Here is a 16,950-nt window from a genome sequence, read left to right on the forward strand (position 1 = left end):
TATAAAGTGACCCACGATTAAATATACCAACCTGCTAAGATAGCTTTGTGAGCCTGGAATTCCTGGCCAGCAACACACAAGCAGCAATCTGTGAACCGGGAATTCTCCCACAGTCCTCCTAACTCATCTGCCAACCGGCACTCAGGAACCTTCACCATGTTCATGGTATTCTGGCCAGAAATGTTGACGGAATCTTGTACCACACTAACCTGTGAAATACAAGGAAACATCATCCAAGGTTTTTTTCTTTAAACCAGCAGGTAGAGAGGTGATTTTTGCCTTAAAGCTATAGAACATTCAAATACCAGTGTTAGCCACATTCTCTTAAAGCCACCTCCACAATCAAAGCTTTATCCTGGATCAAGTAATTTCCTATTTATCAGAACCACAGTTATTTAACACCACCTTAGGACAATGGTGAGAGCCCAACAGAGCAATTTTTCCAATTTCTAATAAGTTCTACCTCCCTGCACCATAAACCTGGGTAGAGTCAACAGGAGGAAACTGACAAGACAAATATTAAACCTCTATGTTCACCTTCTTCTGCTTTAAACAAAAAGGCTAAATATAAAGAATGCCTATATAAACCAGCACTTGAACTCTAGAGGATTCTTTTTTTCCTATTTTTTTTTATTGTAATTAATAGAAGGGTTACATTATATTCACCAGATAGAAGGTGCATTACTTCACAAACATTGATACCTTTTCTCATGTCTTGGTCTCCATTTCCCTCCCCTCACACCCACTTATTTTCCCCCCTTCCCTATCTGATGAACTCGAAGCGGATTCTCTTAAGCCTAAAAGCACTTCACTTCATTTTAGTTGGGTCTGATCTGTATATAAGAGCTTCTATAGGGCCTGGTAAGTGAACTGGGACTTCCTGGAAGTGTCAGCTTAATGAGCATAATGTGACTGACCAGTATACTACAAGTAAGGGCTGGGCTTGGAAGATCTCCCCAGTAGGAAGAAGCAAGTGGATATAACAGCACAACTAGTGAACCTGCACTCACTAAACTGCGACAGTGAGATCTGACATGGCTGGCTACACCTACAATTTTGGAACAGAGTAGCAATGGTGTTTTCTTCCCACCGTGGCTCAGCAGCCTGGTTTAACTAGTAGAACCAAACTACTCTGCTTAAATACAAACCAAACTAATGTCTAGATGGTCTGTGGAACTCAGGTAAATTGGTTAAGGTACTAACTACAAGGATTTAGAAATCACATAAAATTCTAAAATAAATGCCCATGATCAAATGAAAGCTAAGATCCCTTAGAGCAACTGTCTGCTTAACCACATTGTGCTCATCTCCTACAACATATTAGGTAACGACAGTTAAATCTAAGCAGAACTCACAAACCTTGAGAATTAACTTCCCACTCCTGCTATTCCTACATCAGATGAGACATTTAAGAATATCTGTGATGACCCAGATTTCTTTTGACCTTCAAGATGCAAGTCATTTTTTAGCTGCAGTCACATGCCCAGAGGCAAAGTTAGTGCCCAATCCAGAGGATCTATAGTACCTTCTGGGTGAACAGTGAGATACTCTCTTAGCTTAAGAAACATATTTATTTGTTTAAAACTAGCTGTTATAGTCTTGAGTAGCGAAGCAGCCAAGTTAATCAATTATGAATGTGCTAAGCATTAGTACCACATTTATCAGAGGCAGATTATAACACTATTTTAATAGCCTAGGAACAAACCACTCCACAGCAATTTTCTCTTCTCCTCTGTAAGCTTTCTAATTTGGTTCAGGCATTTTCTCATATTAACACTCACTTCTTTGATTTACCATTAATGTCAAAATTATCTATTCCTAGGTACAACTCTAAACTCTGATTTTCTTTAAGGAAAAGGAAAAGACTAATTAAATCCAACTTCTTCATTGGGAAAGGCAGGGATCTCTGGGGATGGCCAATGAAGGGAATGGAGAATACTTTTGGCACTGTGTTCCTAGCCTGAATTAAACCAGGTTGACAGGAGCCCAAAGTCATTAACACTTGATGGCAATTTAGTAGACTGGGTAAAATGAATTGGCAAAAGCGAAGCTGAATTTTGTAGAAACTCCAGTTACCAGTGTACCTTCTGCAGTTAGATGCGTATTTTGTAATGAGTGGGCCCAAAGACTATGAACCTCTCACTGGGGCAATTCTTCTCTCTGGACACAGACAGGAACAGGGCAGGAAAGAGAATGTTCCTTTACTGTCTGTGCCAGGCTTGTTCTGTAGATATATGGATGCCTAGAGTCTCTAGAGCTCTGGAAGTCTGGCACCTCTTACCAACATTAAATACGCTTAATTAAAAATAAATTTTAAATGGCATTCACAAATGAGTCTTCAGAGCCCAAACTTTTAACTTAGAGAGGGATTGTTTTCCTCTACAAATGATAATGCTAAAAATGAGACCATTTTGAGAAAAACCAAAGATTTTTTTCTTTAATGCCTATAAAGTTGACTGTGGAGACTCATTGAGAACTGCAGCTGTGAAGATGACGTGACTGTGACATTTATGTCGTCTTATAAATGAATGCATGAAAACGTCTCAGGAAGACTGCATAATCCCCTAAGTTTCAAGTTGTAAAAGGGTCTCACTTTTAAAATCTATTTTTCTTAAAAAAGAAATTTCATAAAAGACTAAGGATTGTGCCAATTTTTGTACATGTCATCTTTAAAAAAGTTAAAGTAAAAATCCATAGAAATACACTAAAAGAATCAAGAAATTAAATAGGCACTACATACAAATTGTTTATAGTAGCAACACTATTACTCACAGCAAAACACTAGCAACAACATAAATGTCAGTCAACAAGAGAAGGAAAAAAATGAATTGCACATTCAAACAAAACATTACTGCACTAAAAATGAGCGATGATCACATGCAATATATGAATATTAGATATAGAATATGAAAAAAGCAAGTCCTAAATGACAACATCTAGTCTGACATCGTTTTTAAAAAAGCTCAAGAGCAAGCAAATCTAAATAATTGATCAGACATAGAAGTAATAAACGAGGAGGTGTTAACAAAATAGCCGTTTCTCGTCTCCAAGTAGAGAACAGAGGAGCAGCAAATACAGGTGGGTTATGATGATTAGCCTCCGGTTAGGGAGGAGAACTTAATTCCCAGTTATTGCTCGTCATGCTTTGTAATCTATGATGATGTTACACATTAAATCAACACTTTCATAGGACAAGAACAGTCAGTAGTGGCACTTTCAAACAGTACAATTAATATATACAAATAATTCATTAGTGGAAAAGAAAAAATGAATAGACCCATTTCTTTTTTTAAAATTTATTTATTTATGCCAATTCTGGAGCACTCAGGGTCTGAGTGCTGTCCTTGGGCTTTCTCAAGGCTAGGGCTTTACCACTTGAACCAAAGCACCACTTCTGGCTTTTTTCTCTCTCTGTATGTGCTACTGAGGAATTGAACCTGAGTCTTTGTGTTTGCTAGGCAAGCACTCTACCACTAGGCCAAACTCCGGGCCTGAAGAGACCCATTTATAAAAATTGGTAAAACAAAAAAAATACCTAGGCTATGTAGAGATAGACTGTTTGGGAATGAAAGGGATGCTTTAAAAGAGTAAACATATGTCTGGATATTTTATATTTGGTGTTTTACATGGCATTTTCTATTTCATCTTTAACTGTACCATTACAAAGAAGCACAAGAATCTTCTATAGCTGTCAAAGGCATATACAGTGAGGGGAGAATAAAGGTATTTTTACTGTTGTACTTGTTAAATACAAATAACTGAAGAAATGGTTAATAGAGTTTTCCTAAATATTTTCTTTGGTCCAAACTATTAAGGAGAACATTAAAAGTATAATTTAAACACGTGTTCAGGTCTCTCTCTTCCATTATCAAAGTCAATATTCTGTGAAGAAAACTTGAGAGCCCTTGTTTTCTTGGGTGAATGGCATTCAGTTCTACTGAGCATACCACAGCAGACTAGAGATGGGAAATGGAGAGCTGACATGGCCCTGACATTAATCTGCTGTACAATGTTAGGAAAAATTACCTGACCTCCCGAGACACTGTTTCTCTCCCTGTAACATAAAATGAAGGAAGACAACTAACCTTGCTCAAAGGATTGTGATAAGAGACAATTTAGGAGCTTTGAAAAAGCTTTCAGGGGCTGGGAGTTTGGCCTAGTGGTAAGTGCTTTCCTAGCATGCACGAAGACCCAGGTTCGAATCCTTGGTACAATACACATAGAAAAAGCCAGAAGTGGTGCTGTGGTACCAGTGATAGAACACTAGTCCTTGAGAAAAGCCCAAGGACAGTGCCTAGGCCCTGAGTTCAAGCCCTAGACTGGGGGAAAAAAAGCTTCCAAAAAAATTAATTAAGCAAAATCAACTTGGAGGAATTGCTACATTTCCTAACAGACAAAAATATCACTGAGAACTCAAAATGAAGCCAGATAGCATATTACAAATAAGATGCCCCATTTGGCATTTTCAGTTTCCAATCTAATTTCCTTTAACATTCAATAACAGCAATACCACTGAAATAAAGGCCAAAACACACAAATATGTGATTTCACCTTAGGATTCCCTCTTATGACCTTTGGGAATACCAAAAAGTCCTTGAAACCACCATCCTCAGTGCATCGAGACAGCACACAAGTACCTCAGCCTCCTTAGGAGGGAGGGAGAACAACGGGCCCTCATAACGTAATTGCCATTTGAACATCACCTTTATAAAAGCCTCTAAATAATTTTAAAAAAAAAAACAGTAATTATGCCCACTCCAAATAATATAAGAATAAATTAAAATAAACTTGTTTATAAATATTTCATCATAGAGGAGAAACAACAGGTAAAAAGGATGGACGTTGCATCAAAACTGACCTAGCTATGAAAAGTGCTAAGAACTTAGATGAGCTGCAGACATTTCTTAAACCCACACATCCAGTACACACCCCTACGCAAACGTCTTGCAATGCTGAATGCTACTAAGTCCACAGAGAGTCTTGGAACAGAAATGAGTCTCACTAGGCACAAGCCCAAGTATGAGAAGCAACACTCAGCACCTGTGCCCAGCCGAGAAGTGTGAGAGGAACAGATGGCACACCTGGTTTGATGGTAAGAAACCGATGGCATCAGCAGAACCTAGCAGACGTTTCCCTGTTCAACATCTCCTCGTTTCCAACGTGTCATCTCACTTCCCTTCTAAGTCAGTAAGGCAAATCTAAACTTAACCACAGGATTTCTCCAAAGAGAATTTTGTGCGGGGACGTGCAGAGAGTGCTGGAACTCAGCCTCAGACTTAACCACAGGATAAAAGACTGCCAAGTGAGGGCAGGCTAACTAGTTTCTAAAATCAAGACTGTCAATACAGGGGTTGGAGCAGCTGGAATGGACTAAGAAAGAGGAGGAAGAATGTGAGAAAAGGATTGACCCATTGTGGGCTTGGAGATGCTACAATAAAGGTTATGGGCTCTGCCTAAAACACCAGATGCACTATTCAGAGATACTATCTTCAGAAAAAGTTGAAGATTGGCTTTTATTTCCAACAAAATTAGAATCTTCTACTATTTTTAAGTTTGTTTGTTTTTTTTTTGCCAGTCCTGGGCTTGAGCTCAGGGCCTGAGCACTGTCCCTGGACTTTCTCAAGGCTAGAGCTCTACCACTTGAGCCTCAGCACCACTTCCAGCTTTTTTCTATGTATGTGGTACCGAGGAATCGAACCCGGGTATTCATGCATGCTAGGCAAGCACTCTACCACTAGGCCAAACTCCCGGTCCAGTTTTTTTTTTTTTTTTTAAAATACAAGTCTCTAAGGTAGATGAAGGCTAAAACTAATGCTGTTTATACAACATGTAACTTCACAAAAACCACTTCAGCCAGGCAATTATCATCTGTGACTAGTAGGACTTTCATTCAAACGTCAAATTCATCAGACATAAAACAAGTGCCACATAGCATATATTTATATAGACAATAAGTCCATTATTTTGTTTTTTTTTAGTTAGCAATTAAAACGGAGAGTATTATATAAACCATACTTTACTTATTCAATGTATATGCCCGAATAAGTTTCTAATCATTAGCAACTATTCTGTGAAAATACAGAAGAATGCTAGTGGCCAGCTTTGTTCTGCAAAAGGGCAAGATTCCTGAGGGAATACCACCCCTGCTACACCAGCGGTGATATGCGTTTGGAACTGTCATTAACTCACAGTGTAAGCCTATTATGTGACAGAACAATCTGGCAATTGGGAAACCTGCCTGCACTCTCCTCATGAAAAGTGCAGTGGTATTCTCATCAAGTATGCTGCTCATGGAGTGGTTCCCTGGCCATATGGTATACAGTGACGCTAATGCCCTAGTTGACTAGGAGTTTTATTCATTTATTACAGTGTGAGTTTAAGAGAATATTTCTAAATATATGGAAAACAACATGAAATGATTCAGTGCTTGCCAACTGCATCTTGGTCTGGGAATTTTACTTCCAGGCTTCTTTGGTAAAGCTGGGAAGGCTCTTTAGCCCTTGCTAAGAGACAGATCCTTCTATCAGGCTATAGCTAACACTCCCAGCAAACTCTTGAGTAGGAAGTTTCACACAGCCTTTGCCTAGAAAAAGTGGTTTCTTTCTATTTTCCTATTTCATAATGCTCCAGCAAGACAAACCACAACTCAACTCCTAAGTAGTTGTGTTAAAGATTAGAAAAGGCAAGTGATCCATTGTCAAACACCTTTGGATTTCCACTCAAGAAGGCATAGCTGCTGGTTACTCTCCTTAGCTTGAAGGAGAGTAAATAGTATTTGAGAGACCCGGCCAAATAATGGTAGAGCCAGGCACGGTGACTCACGCCTGTATTCCTAGCTACTCAGGAGGCTGAGATCTAAGGGTCAAGGTTCTAAGCCAGCCCAGGCACTAAAGTCCATGAGACTCTTATCTCCAATTAACCAGCAGAAAAAAACGGAAGTGGGGCTGTGGCTCAAGGGTAGGGCCGTAGCCTTGAGCTGAAGGGCTCAGGGACAACACCCAGGCCCAGAGTTCAAGCCCCACGACTAGGGGGAAAAAAAAAACTAGACTCTTGATCCAAGCAACTCAGAACTGATACATTACTAAAGTCATACAATCTTTGTTTTACGAACAATAACAAGTGGAAAGCTGACATGCTCAGTAACCTTGAAATCATGAGGCAGTTCCATAAGCCACATAAATAATATTTGTACAGCATACTCCATTTGGGGATTTTTCTTATTCCACATACCTGGTATAATACAATCAACTCTACCAACACCCATAGAGTCTGGGAATTGTCAGTCTCAGAGAAGGGTGAAGGGACTCACCTCACAGAAGAGGGTAAGCTTGTCATCAGGGAGAAGCCCGTTGGCCTCATCCAAGAGAAAATCTCTACGGATGAATTTTTTGAATCCCCAGTCTTTGCCTTGCACGAACCTATAAGCTCGCTGACTCTCTGGGATTGAAAGAAAGAAGTCATATTTACAGTTACTAAAAAATCAGGTTGAATCCACAATGTATGTATTAGTGCATGAAGATGCTGAGTGTGAAAGAGTCAAACAGAAAGAATATTTACCCATAGCTTTGGTTTCTTCTCCCTTAGCATTCAAGATGGAAAATTTGAATTTTGCTCGAACTTCACTCTTTGGACAACTGACCAATAATAGGTAAAGTGACAGGTAATCTTTGCTTTCTTCATCTAGCCCTTTAGGGTTTACTCGCAAACACCTGACCAAAAAAGAAAAAAAGAAAAACATAAACAAGAGTAAAAGGGAGAAGAAAAAGAGTAAGTAGTCTGACAGGGCTGTGAAGTAACATTATGAAACTGGCATATAAGAATCAATAGAGCTGGTGCGGTGGCTCACATCTGTAATTCTAGCTACTCAGGAGGCTAAGATCTGAGGATCGAGTAGTTTAAAGCTAGCCCAGGCACTAAAGAACAAGAGATTTCTATCACCAGTTAATCTTTAGAAAATGGGAAGTGGGGCTATGGCACAAAGAGTTAGGTGGTAGCCTTGAGCTGAAGAGCTCAGGGACAGTGCCCAGGCCTGGAATTCAAGCCCCAAGACTCACAAAAAACAAAAAGAATCAACAGAAGCTATTTAAAAATCTAAGCCATGACCCAGGAGTTTGGCCTAGTGGTAGAGTGCTTACCTAGTGTGCATGAAGACCCGGGTTTGATTCCTCAGTACCACATACATAGAAAAAAGCTGGAAGTGGTGCTGTGGCTCAAATGGTAGGCCTCTAGCCTTTAGAAAGCCCAAGGACAGTGTTCAGGCCCTGAGTTCAAGTCCCAGGACTGGCAAAAAAAAAAAAAATCCAGGCCACATACAAAGAAATTTACCTGTTAGCAAAATAACTGCTGGGGAACCATTCCTCTAGAGCAATAAGTAGTAAACAAAAACATGAGAGAATTCTAGAATCCTATCCTTTTGATCTCTTTCTTTTCATTGATAATCTCCCAAGTCACTTACTGTTTCCACTAATATATACATATGCATATATATATATATATATATATATTTTTTTTTTTTTGCCAGTCTACTGAAGAATCAAACCTGGGTCTTCATGCATGCTAGGCAAGCACTCTACGACTAGGTCAAACTCCCTGCCCCTTCGCTAAAACATTTTTAAATTCAGTTAGTCTTGTTTTAGTCTAATCTTCAATCTTTGGAAAGCTTGCCCTTAATTTTGTTAGAACAATGGAGAAACTACAGAAAAAAAAAAAGTCAATGAGCCCTTTAATACCATGGTAGAGAGAATAAATATTCTGGAGAAATATGTACATAATATATAATCTTTTACAGACATATTGGCAATCTGGTAACAATGTTTTAATATTAAAATAACAGAGGCTGGGGCCGGGAGTTTGGCCTAGTGGTAGAGTGCTTGCCTAGCATTCATGAAGACCCAGGCTCAATTCCTCGGTACCCCACATACATAGCAAAAAGCCGGAAGTGGTGCTGAGGTTCAAGTGGTAGAGCTCTAGCCTTGAGAAAGCCCAAGGACAGTGCTCAAGCCCTGAGCCAAAGCCCAGGACTGGCAAAAAAAAAAAAAAAAAAAAATAACAGAGGCACTATGGAGAAACAAAGACAAAAGTAAAACCCCTGTTACACAGAGGAATGTTCTCGCTAGCTTCTAGAGATGCCAATCTCTAACTTTTAGATGAAAACAAAAATTCAGACAGAATGTAATAGGTTCATTTTAGTTAAGTTGTAAATGTCATGAGCTAAAGTGCATGTGGTTCAGCCACTGCTTCTCTCACATAGACTACAGAGGCCCTGCCAGTACTATGGCACCTCTCTCAAACAGGTGGCCTAACTCCCTCTCGAGGGAGTGCAGATGTCACCCATACCACTATGCAATATGCTAAAGATGTGGATCTAAATACAATGCCTAAGAATAATCACTTCTCTCCATACCTAGTGGTACACTACTTAATGCATATAGTCAACAAATATCAAATAAATGAATTCTTTGATAAGTTATCAGACGCTAAGACTGATGTGGTATGATTTATTTTGGCTTTTGTAGGGGATACATGGTTGTGTCCTTACTTGCCTGTTCCTGTTCCTCAAGGTGAATGGTTTAGACAAATGCTACTCTAAGTAGCATCTCAGTATTGCTAGATCTCAACCAGTGTATGCATGACATGTTCTTGGTTACGCAGTCAGTTCAGGAAAAGTTCAGACTAGCGGGTTATGTCCATGCTACTGCTAGCCATTCTAAAAGTATAAGAGCTCCAACAGCATGGACAACAGGCAAGGGAGAGAAGAGTCTGTAGTCTGTTCATGCGCTTGCTGGAAAAAAATCCATCCTATATTCTAATAAGAACAGTTACAAAGATAAATTCCCTTTACAGCAAGCAATTTAAAAGTCAAGGTTTATGTTATCCAGGTTTCTTGAAAAAGCAAAGCAAAACAAAACAAAAAACCCAGAAAATTTGATGGTCAGTCCTTTTTACACACTACTTTTGGTTGACTTACGCTGAGTCCTTACCTGTTTTATACTGTCAATGGATCTGAGTGAGCCTCAAACCAGGGCTTCACTCATGCTAGGTAAGTGCTCTGTCACTAAGTCACAACTAGATCTTTATCACTCCATTTAGATAAATGGATATTTGTTAGTCTGCCAAGCAGACACCACTCACATTATATATGGATATCACTTCTAAAACTAGCCCTCTATTCCATTTTTGTTGGTTGTATAGTTGGAACTCAGGCCCTGGGTGCTGTTCCTAAGCCTCTTTGAGCTCATGGACAGTGTTCTACCACTTGAGTCACAATGCCACTTCCAGTTTTTGAGTAGTTAATTGGAGATAAGAGTCTCATGGTACTCAGGTACTCAGGTACTCCAGGACATTGACATGAGTTTGGAGATATAAATATATCTCTATAGATATATAGGTCTATGATAGGATATATATATATTCTGTAGACATATATTGATATATTATGTAAATATGTATCTATGACATACAAAGACTCAGCTTAATTTTAACTACATTCTTAAATGTATGTGCCAGTGATTGCATATAGATTTTTTTCTTGAATACTTGTTTGTAGAACATGACATTTGAAAGATGATGTAAAAATTCAGTCTTAATAAAAAAGTTTTAATTAAAAAAAAAAAGTGTCGGGACTGGGAGTTTGGCCTAGTGATAGATTACTTGCCTAGCATGCACGAAGACCCGGGTTCAATTCCTCAGTACCACATACATAGAAAAAAGCCAGAAGTGGTGGTGAGGCTCAAGTGGTAGAGCTCTAGCCTTGAGAAAGTCCAAGGACAGTGCTGAGGCCCTGTGCTCAAACCCAGGACTGGCAAAAAAAAAAAAAAAGTGTGTCAGGGGGACTTTTCTGCTAGCTTTTGAACCTTGATCCTTAGATCTCAGCCTCCTAAGTAGCTAGGATTATAGACATGAGATGTTGGTGTCTGGACCTCTTTTCTCATTTACATTATTCTGTAGCTTGAGTTTGCTGTACTCTTTCATAAAAGTACTGAATTCAAAAAACTTTTAGGGGGCCGGGAGTTTGGCCTAGTGGTAGAGTGCTTGCCTAGCATGCATGAAGACCTGGGTTCGATTCCTTGGTATCACATACATAGAAAAAAGCCAGAAGTGGTGCTGAGGCTCAAGTGATAGAGTGCTAGCCTTGAGAAAGTCCAAGGACAGTGCTCAGTGCCCAGCCCAGGCCTGGCCAAAAAAAAAAAAAAAGAAAGAAACAACCCCCCCCCCCCAACTTTTAGTGAGCACCCACTGTGGACCACATGCTATTCTAGGTACTTTCAATACAGTAAGAACAAGACAAAGTCTCTAACTTCAGTATGCTATAAAACCAAGTAAAACAAGCAATTTATGCTGGGGGCCTATGGCTTATGCCTGTAATCCTAGTCACTCAAGAAGCTGAGATCTGAGGATCCATTTGAAGCTAGCCCAGGGAAGAAAGTCTATGAAATTCTTATCTTCAATAAACTACTCTGCACCCCTCAAAAAAGTAGAGCTCTGGCTGAAGTGGTAAAGAAAGCTCAGGGACAGTGGTTCAAGCTCCAGGACTGGCACCAAAACAAATAAAATGAAATATAAATCAGGCAATTTTTTTTTTAATCAAGAGATTTATCTTTGTGGTTGTTATTCTTTTTATTTATTTATTTTTGCCAGTCCTGGGCCTTGAACTGAGGGCCTGAGTACTGTCCTTGGGCTTTCTCAAAGCTAGAGCTCTATCACTTGAGCCACACCACCGTTTCTGGCTTTTTCTATGTATATGTGGTACCAAGGAATCAAACCTGGGTCTTCGTGCATACTAGGCGAGCACTCTAACACTAGGCCAAACTCCTAGCTCCCTAAATCAGGCAATTTATGAAAGAAAATTTTTATAGTTAAAGGTATTCTTCCTTACCATTTCAGTTTATCATTGGCTCCTGAAGAAAAGGTCGAACTTTTAATGACTTCACCCATTTCCTCACGGCAAAAGCTAAAGTTATTGATGGTCCACATGTAGGAGAATTTCACTACTTTGATCTGTTGATAGAAAACCAGGAAGCAATTAAATAGCAAGTAGGCAATGAGGAAATAAAAAAAAAAAAAGACAGGCTGAAGATCAGCCAAGCATTTCCCCTCCTCTCCCCTACCCTTTCCTGAACGCCTGTGCTAGCAAGAGGGCTCAGCTTGAGTCCCTTCATCCTTCAACCACATTTTAAGAAACCTCACTCTGACCTGTTACATTTTCTCAACTTTTTTTCACTTTCTGTGAAACACTGAATGGCAAATAAGAAAAACATAGATTGGGGGTGAAGGAAAGGGGAAATAACAAAAATATGGACAGAATTTGGAGAGCATATAATAAAACCATACTTAACATGAGCCTGCAACTGAGATGTCTTAAGACTACAAATATCAAACTTGGATCCTCTAATAAAACCTTAGAAATTATCTCAATCATGGGGGCTGTTTCAAAAATTCTTTTTGAGGGCCAGGAGTTTGGCCTAGTGGTAAGAGTGCTTCCCTAGCATGCATGAAGACCCAGGTTTGATTCCTTGGTACCACATGCATACATAAAAGCCAGAAGTGGTGCTGTGGCTCAAGTGGTAGAGCTCTAGCCTTGAGGAAAACCTCAAGGACAGTGCTCAGGCCCTGAGTTTAAGCCAAGGACAGGAAAAAAAAAAATTAAAAATTCTTTTTGAACTAGAGGTGTGACTCAAGTACTGGAATAGGAACAAGTACAGAAACTCAGGTACAGGAACAGCCTTAAGTGGAAAAAGCAAGCAACAGTGTTGAATTCATTAGGTCAAGCCCTACTACAGGTACCAAAAGTTATAAATAAATAAAACAAAATAGCCAAGCACTGGGGCACATGTCTGTAACCCTAGCTACTCAGGAGGCTGAGATCTGAGAATCATGGTTCAAAGCCATTTGGGGAAGGAAAGTACTAGAGACTCATTACTAGTTAATCATGAAAAAATGCTGAAAGTGCAGCTGTAAGCTCAAGGGACAGAACACTAGTCCTGAGCAACCCTAAGTACAAGTGCTAGGGTTAGTTAAATAAACAAACAAACAAGCAAACCAATGAATAAATAATCCTTTTAACCATCATTGAAAAACTCTAGCAACCCTAGCCTTGAAGATTTACATTTTAAGTTAAAAACTAAGGCATGCGGCCAGGAGTTTAGCCTAGTCGTAGAGTGCTTGCCTAGCATGCACGAAGACCCAGGTTTGATTCCTCGGTACCAAAAAAAAAAAAGCTGGAAGTGGTGCTGAGGCTCAAGTGGTAGAGCTCTAGCCTTGAGAAAACCCAAGCCCAGGACTGGCAAAAAAAAACCCCAAAAAACAAAAAAACAACCAAAAAACTAAGGTATGCAAGACTGAGAAGTAAAATATCCGCCTGTTATGTGGCAGCTATGTCCCATACAAAGTAGGAAACCCAAGGTAGAGAATCAATCATGTTCTGCCCATCCAATCCTCCAAAGATGGAAGCATGGAACTTGAACTTACCTGTGTGTAGCACCAGCTCTCAGCTACGGGGCCACTCGACATTTCTGCCGGAGGGGGAGGACTTGGAACCCTTGACATCGCCAGTTTGAAGGTTAAACGAGATTTTCAAAGTCAAGGGACAAAGATTTCTATTCTTTCTTCACCCTAATCAGATTTAATAACCAGTAAGATTAGATTATCGGTTTGTTATCCTATTATCTGTTTGATCCTCTAGAGAGACTGAGAACTTTGTGGCTTTCCTGAAGTGGTCTACATTAATCATTCAAATGCCATCTTATTGAAATATGAAGCCTAGAGAAAACGAGTTAGTTTCTTAATCATACTCTTATCCATTTTAACCTGCAAAACACTCATCTTCTTAGCAAATGAACTTACCCCAAGAGTATATATTAAGGCCCACCTATGGCTACCTGAAGAGGAGCCAGCATCCTTAACACCAGATACTATCTTGCCATTGGTCCCTTCCTTTGGGCACCCACGCTTTGCTCCTGAAGACCTCAGTCATCCTCTAACTTTGCTTATTTCCTGTACCTAACCACAAATGCAGCCTTCCATTCCTCAACCCTTTGCCAGCTGCTGTCTTAAAGGGCAAATTTCATACCTATCCTAGATGTGATTTTTTCTTTATAGCACTACAGAACTGGCCCTACTCATTCTCCCAGCCCTATTTGACTTTCTGAGTAGTCTTGCTCTTGGTCATTTCTCAATCTCTTCTATTGGATTCTCTTCTATTGGTAGTCCCTGTGGTTTAAGACTTAGTCATTTTTTCACTCTCTTGATGGCAACTGTATCCATCTCAACAGTATCCAATTTCTGCCCTTATACAAACATTTGCCAGGTGAAACCCTTACTTATAAACCCTAGATCAACTCTACATTACTGCTATACATCTCAGTGGAGTGTCCCAGTAGTAAATCAAATCCAACTAAAATTTCTGCTAAAAAAAAAAAAAATGATGGGGCTAGAAGTGCGGCCTAGCAGTAGAGTGCTTGGCTAGCATGCACCAAGCCCTGGGTTCAATTCCTTGGTTAACACATACATAGAAAAAGCCAGAAGTGGCACTCTGGCTCAAATGGTAGAGCACTAGTCTTGAGCAAGTGCCCAGGTCTTGAGCAAAAAGCCCCAGGACTGGCAAAATATAAATAGAATATATATAAATATATAAAATTTGATGAACTAAGGAGACTATGAGGAGATATAGGTCAAGGGGTGCAAAGCTGAAGATACATAGATAGGATGAATAAGTCTAGAGATCTAATGTACGTCATGGAGACTGTATCCTGGAAATAATTGCTGAGTAGATTTTAGGGGTTGTTACCACATATAACACAAATAGAGATAACTATGTCATACAGATGTTAGTTGGTTTAATAATTTTACCATGTATACATGTATATCTTAACTATATATGCTTTTTAAAATGTATGAATTTTAAAGCATTATAAACAAAGCCAAAATGCAAAGTGCAGAGGGAGTTTTCTATGAATGACAAAAAGGATTTTAATGATATCTATAAATTGATATATTGTTCTTACAAAATCAGTAAGAAAATGGTCAACTACCCTATAAAAGTATCAATTGCAAAAAAGATACAATATTGCTCTAAAACACTTTATAGTTATCAGACCAGCAGGAAAAAGGACTCATGAATACCACATATGGGGAAACACTGTCCGTGACAGTAAATCAGTAAGGATATTATATATAGGAATGTAACAATACGTAGTAAAACTAGAAAGTATGTATATCCTGAGACTTGGAACCTCACTTTTAAACAATATGTTTGGTACAGCAGAGGCTCTCAAATTTGGAATGCAGCAGAATACCCACTCACACAGTTCCTGATTCAGAGGTTTGGGATGGGCCCAAAAAGTTTCATTTCCAAGATCTCCGGTGATCCTGATGTATTAGTCCTGGAAATCATACAAGCCAGTAGGAAAGTAGGCAGCTGAGGAACTGCATCCTTTAGAACTTGCAACTAGCAGGACAAGCCAAACCATAACTGACAATGAAATGGGAACAAGGGACTGCCAAAAATGAGCAAGTATGGACAGAAGAATGGAGAATAAGGACAGTGTGTATTGCTCATGCCTGTAATCCTAACTATTCAGGAGGAGGAGATCTGAGGATCACAGTTAGACACCAGCAATCGTAGGAAAGTCCACGAGACCCGTATTTCCAATAAGCTACTCAGAACAGTCTGAAGTGGTGCTGTGGCTCAAGTGATAGAGTGCTACCTTGAACATAAAGAGGCTTAGTGCCCAGGCCTTGAGTTCAAGAACCAAAATGGGGCGGCTGGGGGAGGTAGGACTCCAATTCTCCCTATCTAGGTTTAAGAGCTGTCTTCCTATGGTGTATATATATATGCTCTCTTCCTCTTGTTATATTTCTTTCATAATACATTTCCTATTACCTGCCCTAAATTTCTGGTAACATATTTGGTGGTTTGGCCTGGAATTTGGGGATTAGTATGTTTTTTTCTAACTTAGATTCATCAAAGGGTAACAGAAGGAAAAAAGGTAACATGGAAAATCACTTCCCTAGAGAAAATTTGCTTTTGGCACTTGGGTTCAAAAATGCATACACAAGAGTTTGTAACAGCAGAGACCTCAAAATAAAACTACATCAAGTAGGAAACTACTTAACAGATAACTAACCTGGATTATTTTTGTATAATGAAAAACTGTATTTCAGGATTTAAAATTAATCAACTAGATATGTAACACCATAGACATCAAGTACAGTACCAGTGTGTGTGTGTGTGTGTAAACAAATTTTGGAATGACATGTGTAATATATTACTCACACAAACTTGAGTATTATTATAGACATATGAATGCAGTTGAAGCAAAAAAAAAACCCTCAATTTGACAAACTATTAGTTTTATGACCGGAGGATAGGAAAAATCAAAGTGGGAAAAGAGTATTAAACATTTCAACTTTGAAGTGTTCATTGTAGACAGGGAAGCGATACAATTTTTTAAATTCTATATATCACAAATTAGATATAGTTCAGGAATTAAAAAAGAATTAGAAAGTAAAAAAAAGCTTGAAAAATCACAAATCTTATTTTCATTCCTTTCCCTCTTTTAGATGTTATGTTGTAAATCCCTTGACTGGGTAGGGAATCAGAGAATAAAAGGCCTTTTCTGGAAAAGTGGATTCTTGGGCCAGAAAGGAACGCCTTTAATATTATACCCACTATCCTTGGGTTTTGGGTAATGAGACCTACCTTAGTTTCTACCTTTAGTCTCTGTTTTGGGATAACAGACCCACCCTAATCTATTGTGTCTCTAGATTTGGAGTTGCTAAGTGGCCTCATGTTTCGGTAAGGATTATATTTGAAGTTCCCCAGAGCAGAGGGTACAAATAGACCCATACACCCAGCATAAGAACTTCTCTGTTTTCCATTCCTGTCCTATATTCCTTTGTTGCTACTTTATCCTGTTTTGCTAAATAAATCTTTGCCCAACTTCCACTTGT

The 16,950-nt window shown here is 39.1% G+C and overlaps 1 protein-coding gene across 1 annotated transcript in view; it reads right to left on the reverse strand.

The window, feature by feature from the left end:
- Spop (speckle type BTB/POZ protein) overlaps positions 1 to 16,950 on the reverse strand; it is a 73,109-nt gene that overhangs the window by 9,902 nt on the left and 46,257 nt on the right. The window contains exons 3-7 of the mRNA XM_090350955.1: positions 13,468 to 13,611; positions 11,876 to 11,997; positions 7,558 to 7,709; positions 7,310 to 7,437; positions 32 to 209 (exon numbers count right to left, since the gene is read on the reverse strand). Coding sequence (XP_090207081.1) covers positions 32 to 209; positions 7,310 to 7,437; positions 7,558 to 7,709; positions 11,876 to 11,997; positions 13,468 to 13,545 — 658 coding nt within the window. The 5' untranslated portion in view covers positions 13,546 to 13,611. The remainder of the gene's footprint in view (positions 1 to 31; positions 210 to 7,309; positions 7,438 to 7,557; positions 7,710 to 11,875; positions 11,998 to 13,467; positions 13,612 to 16,950) is intronic.

This window comes from Megascapheus bottae, chromosome 17, assembly GCF_031878675.1.
Source record: "Megascapheus bottae isolate mThoBot1 chromosome 17, mThoBot2.hap1, whole genome shotgun sequence".
Lineage (NCBI taxonomy): Eukaryota > Metazoa > Chordata > Mammalia > Rodentia > Geomyidae > Megascapheus > Megascapheus bottae.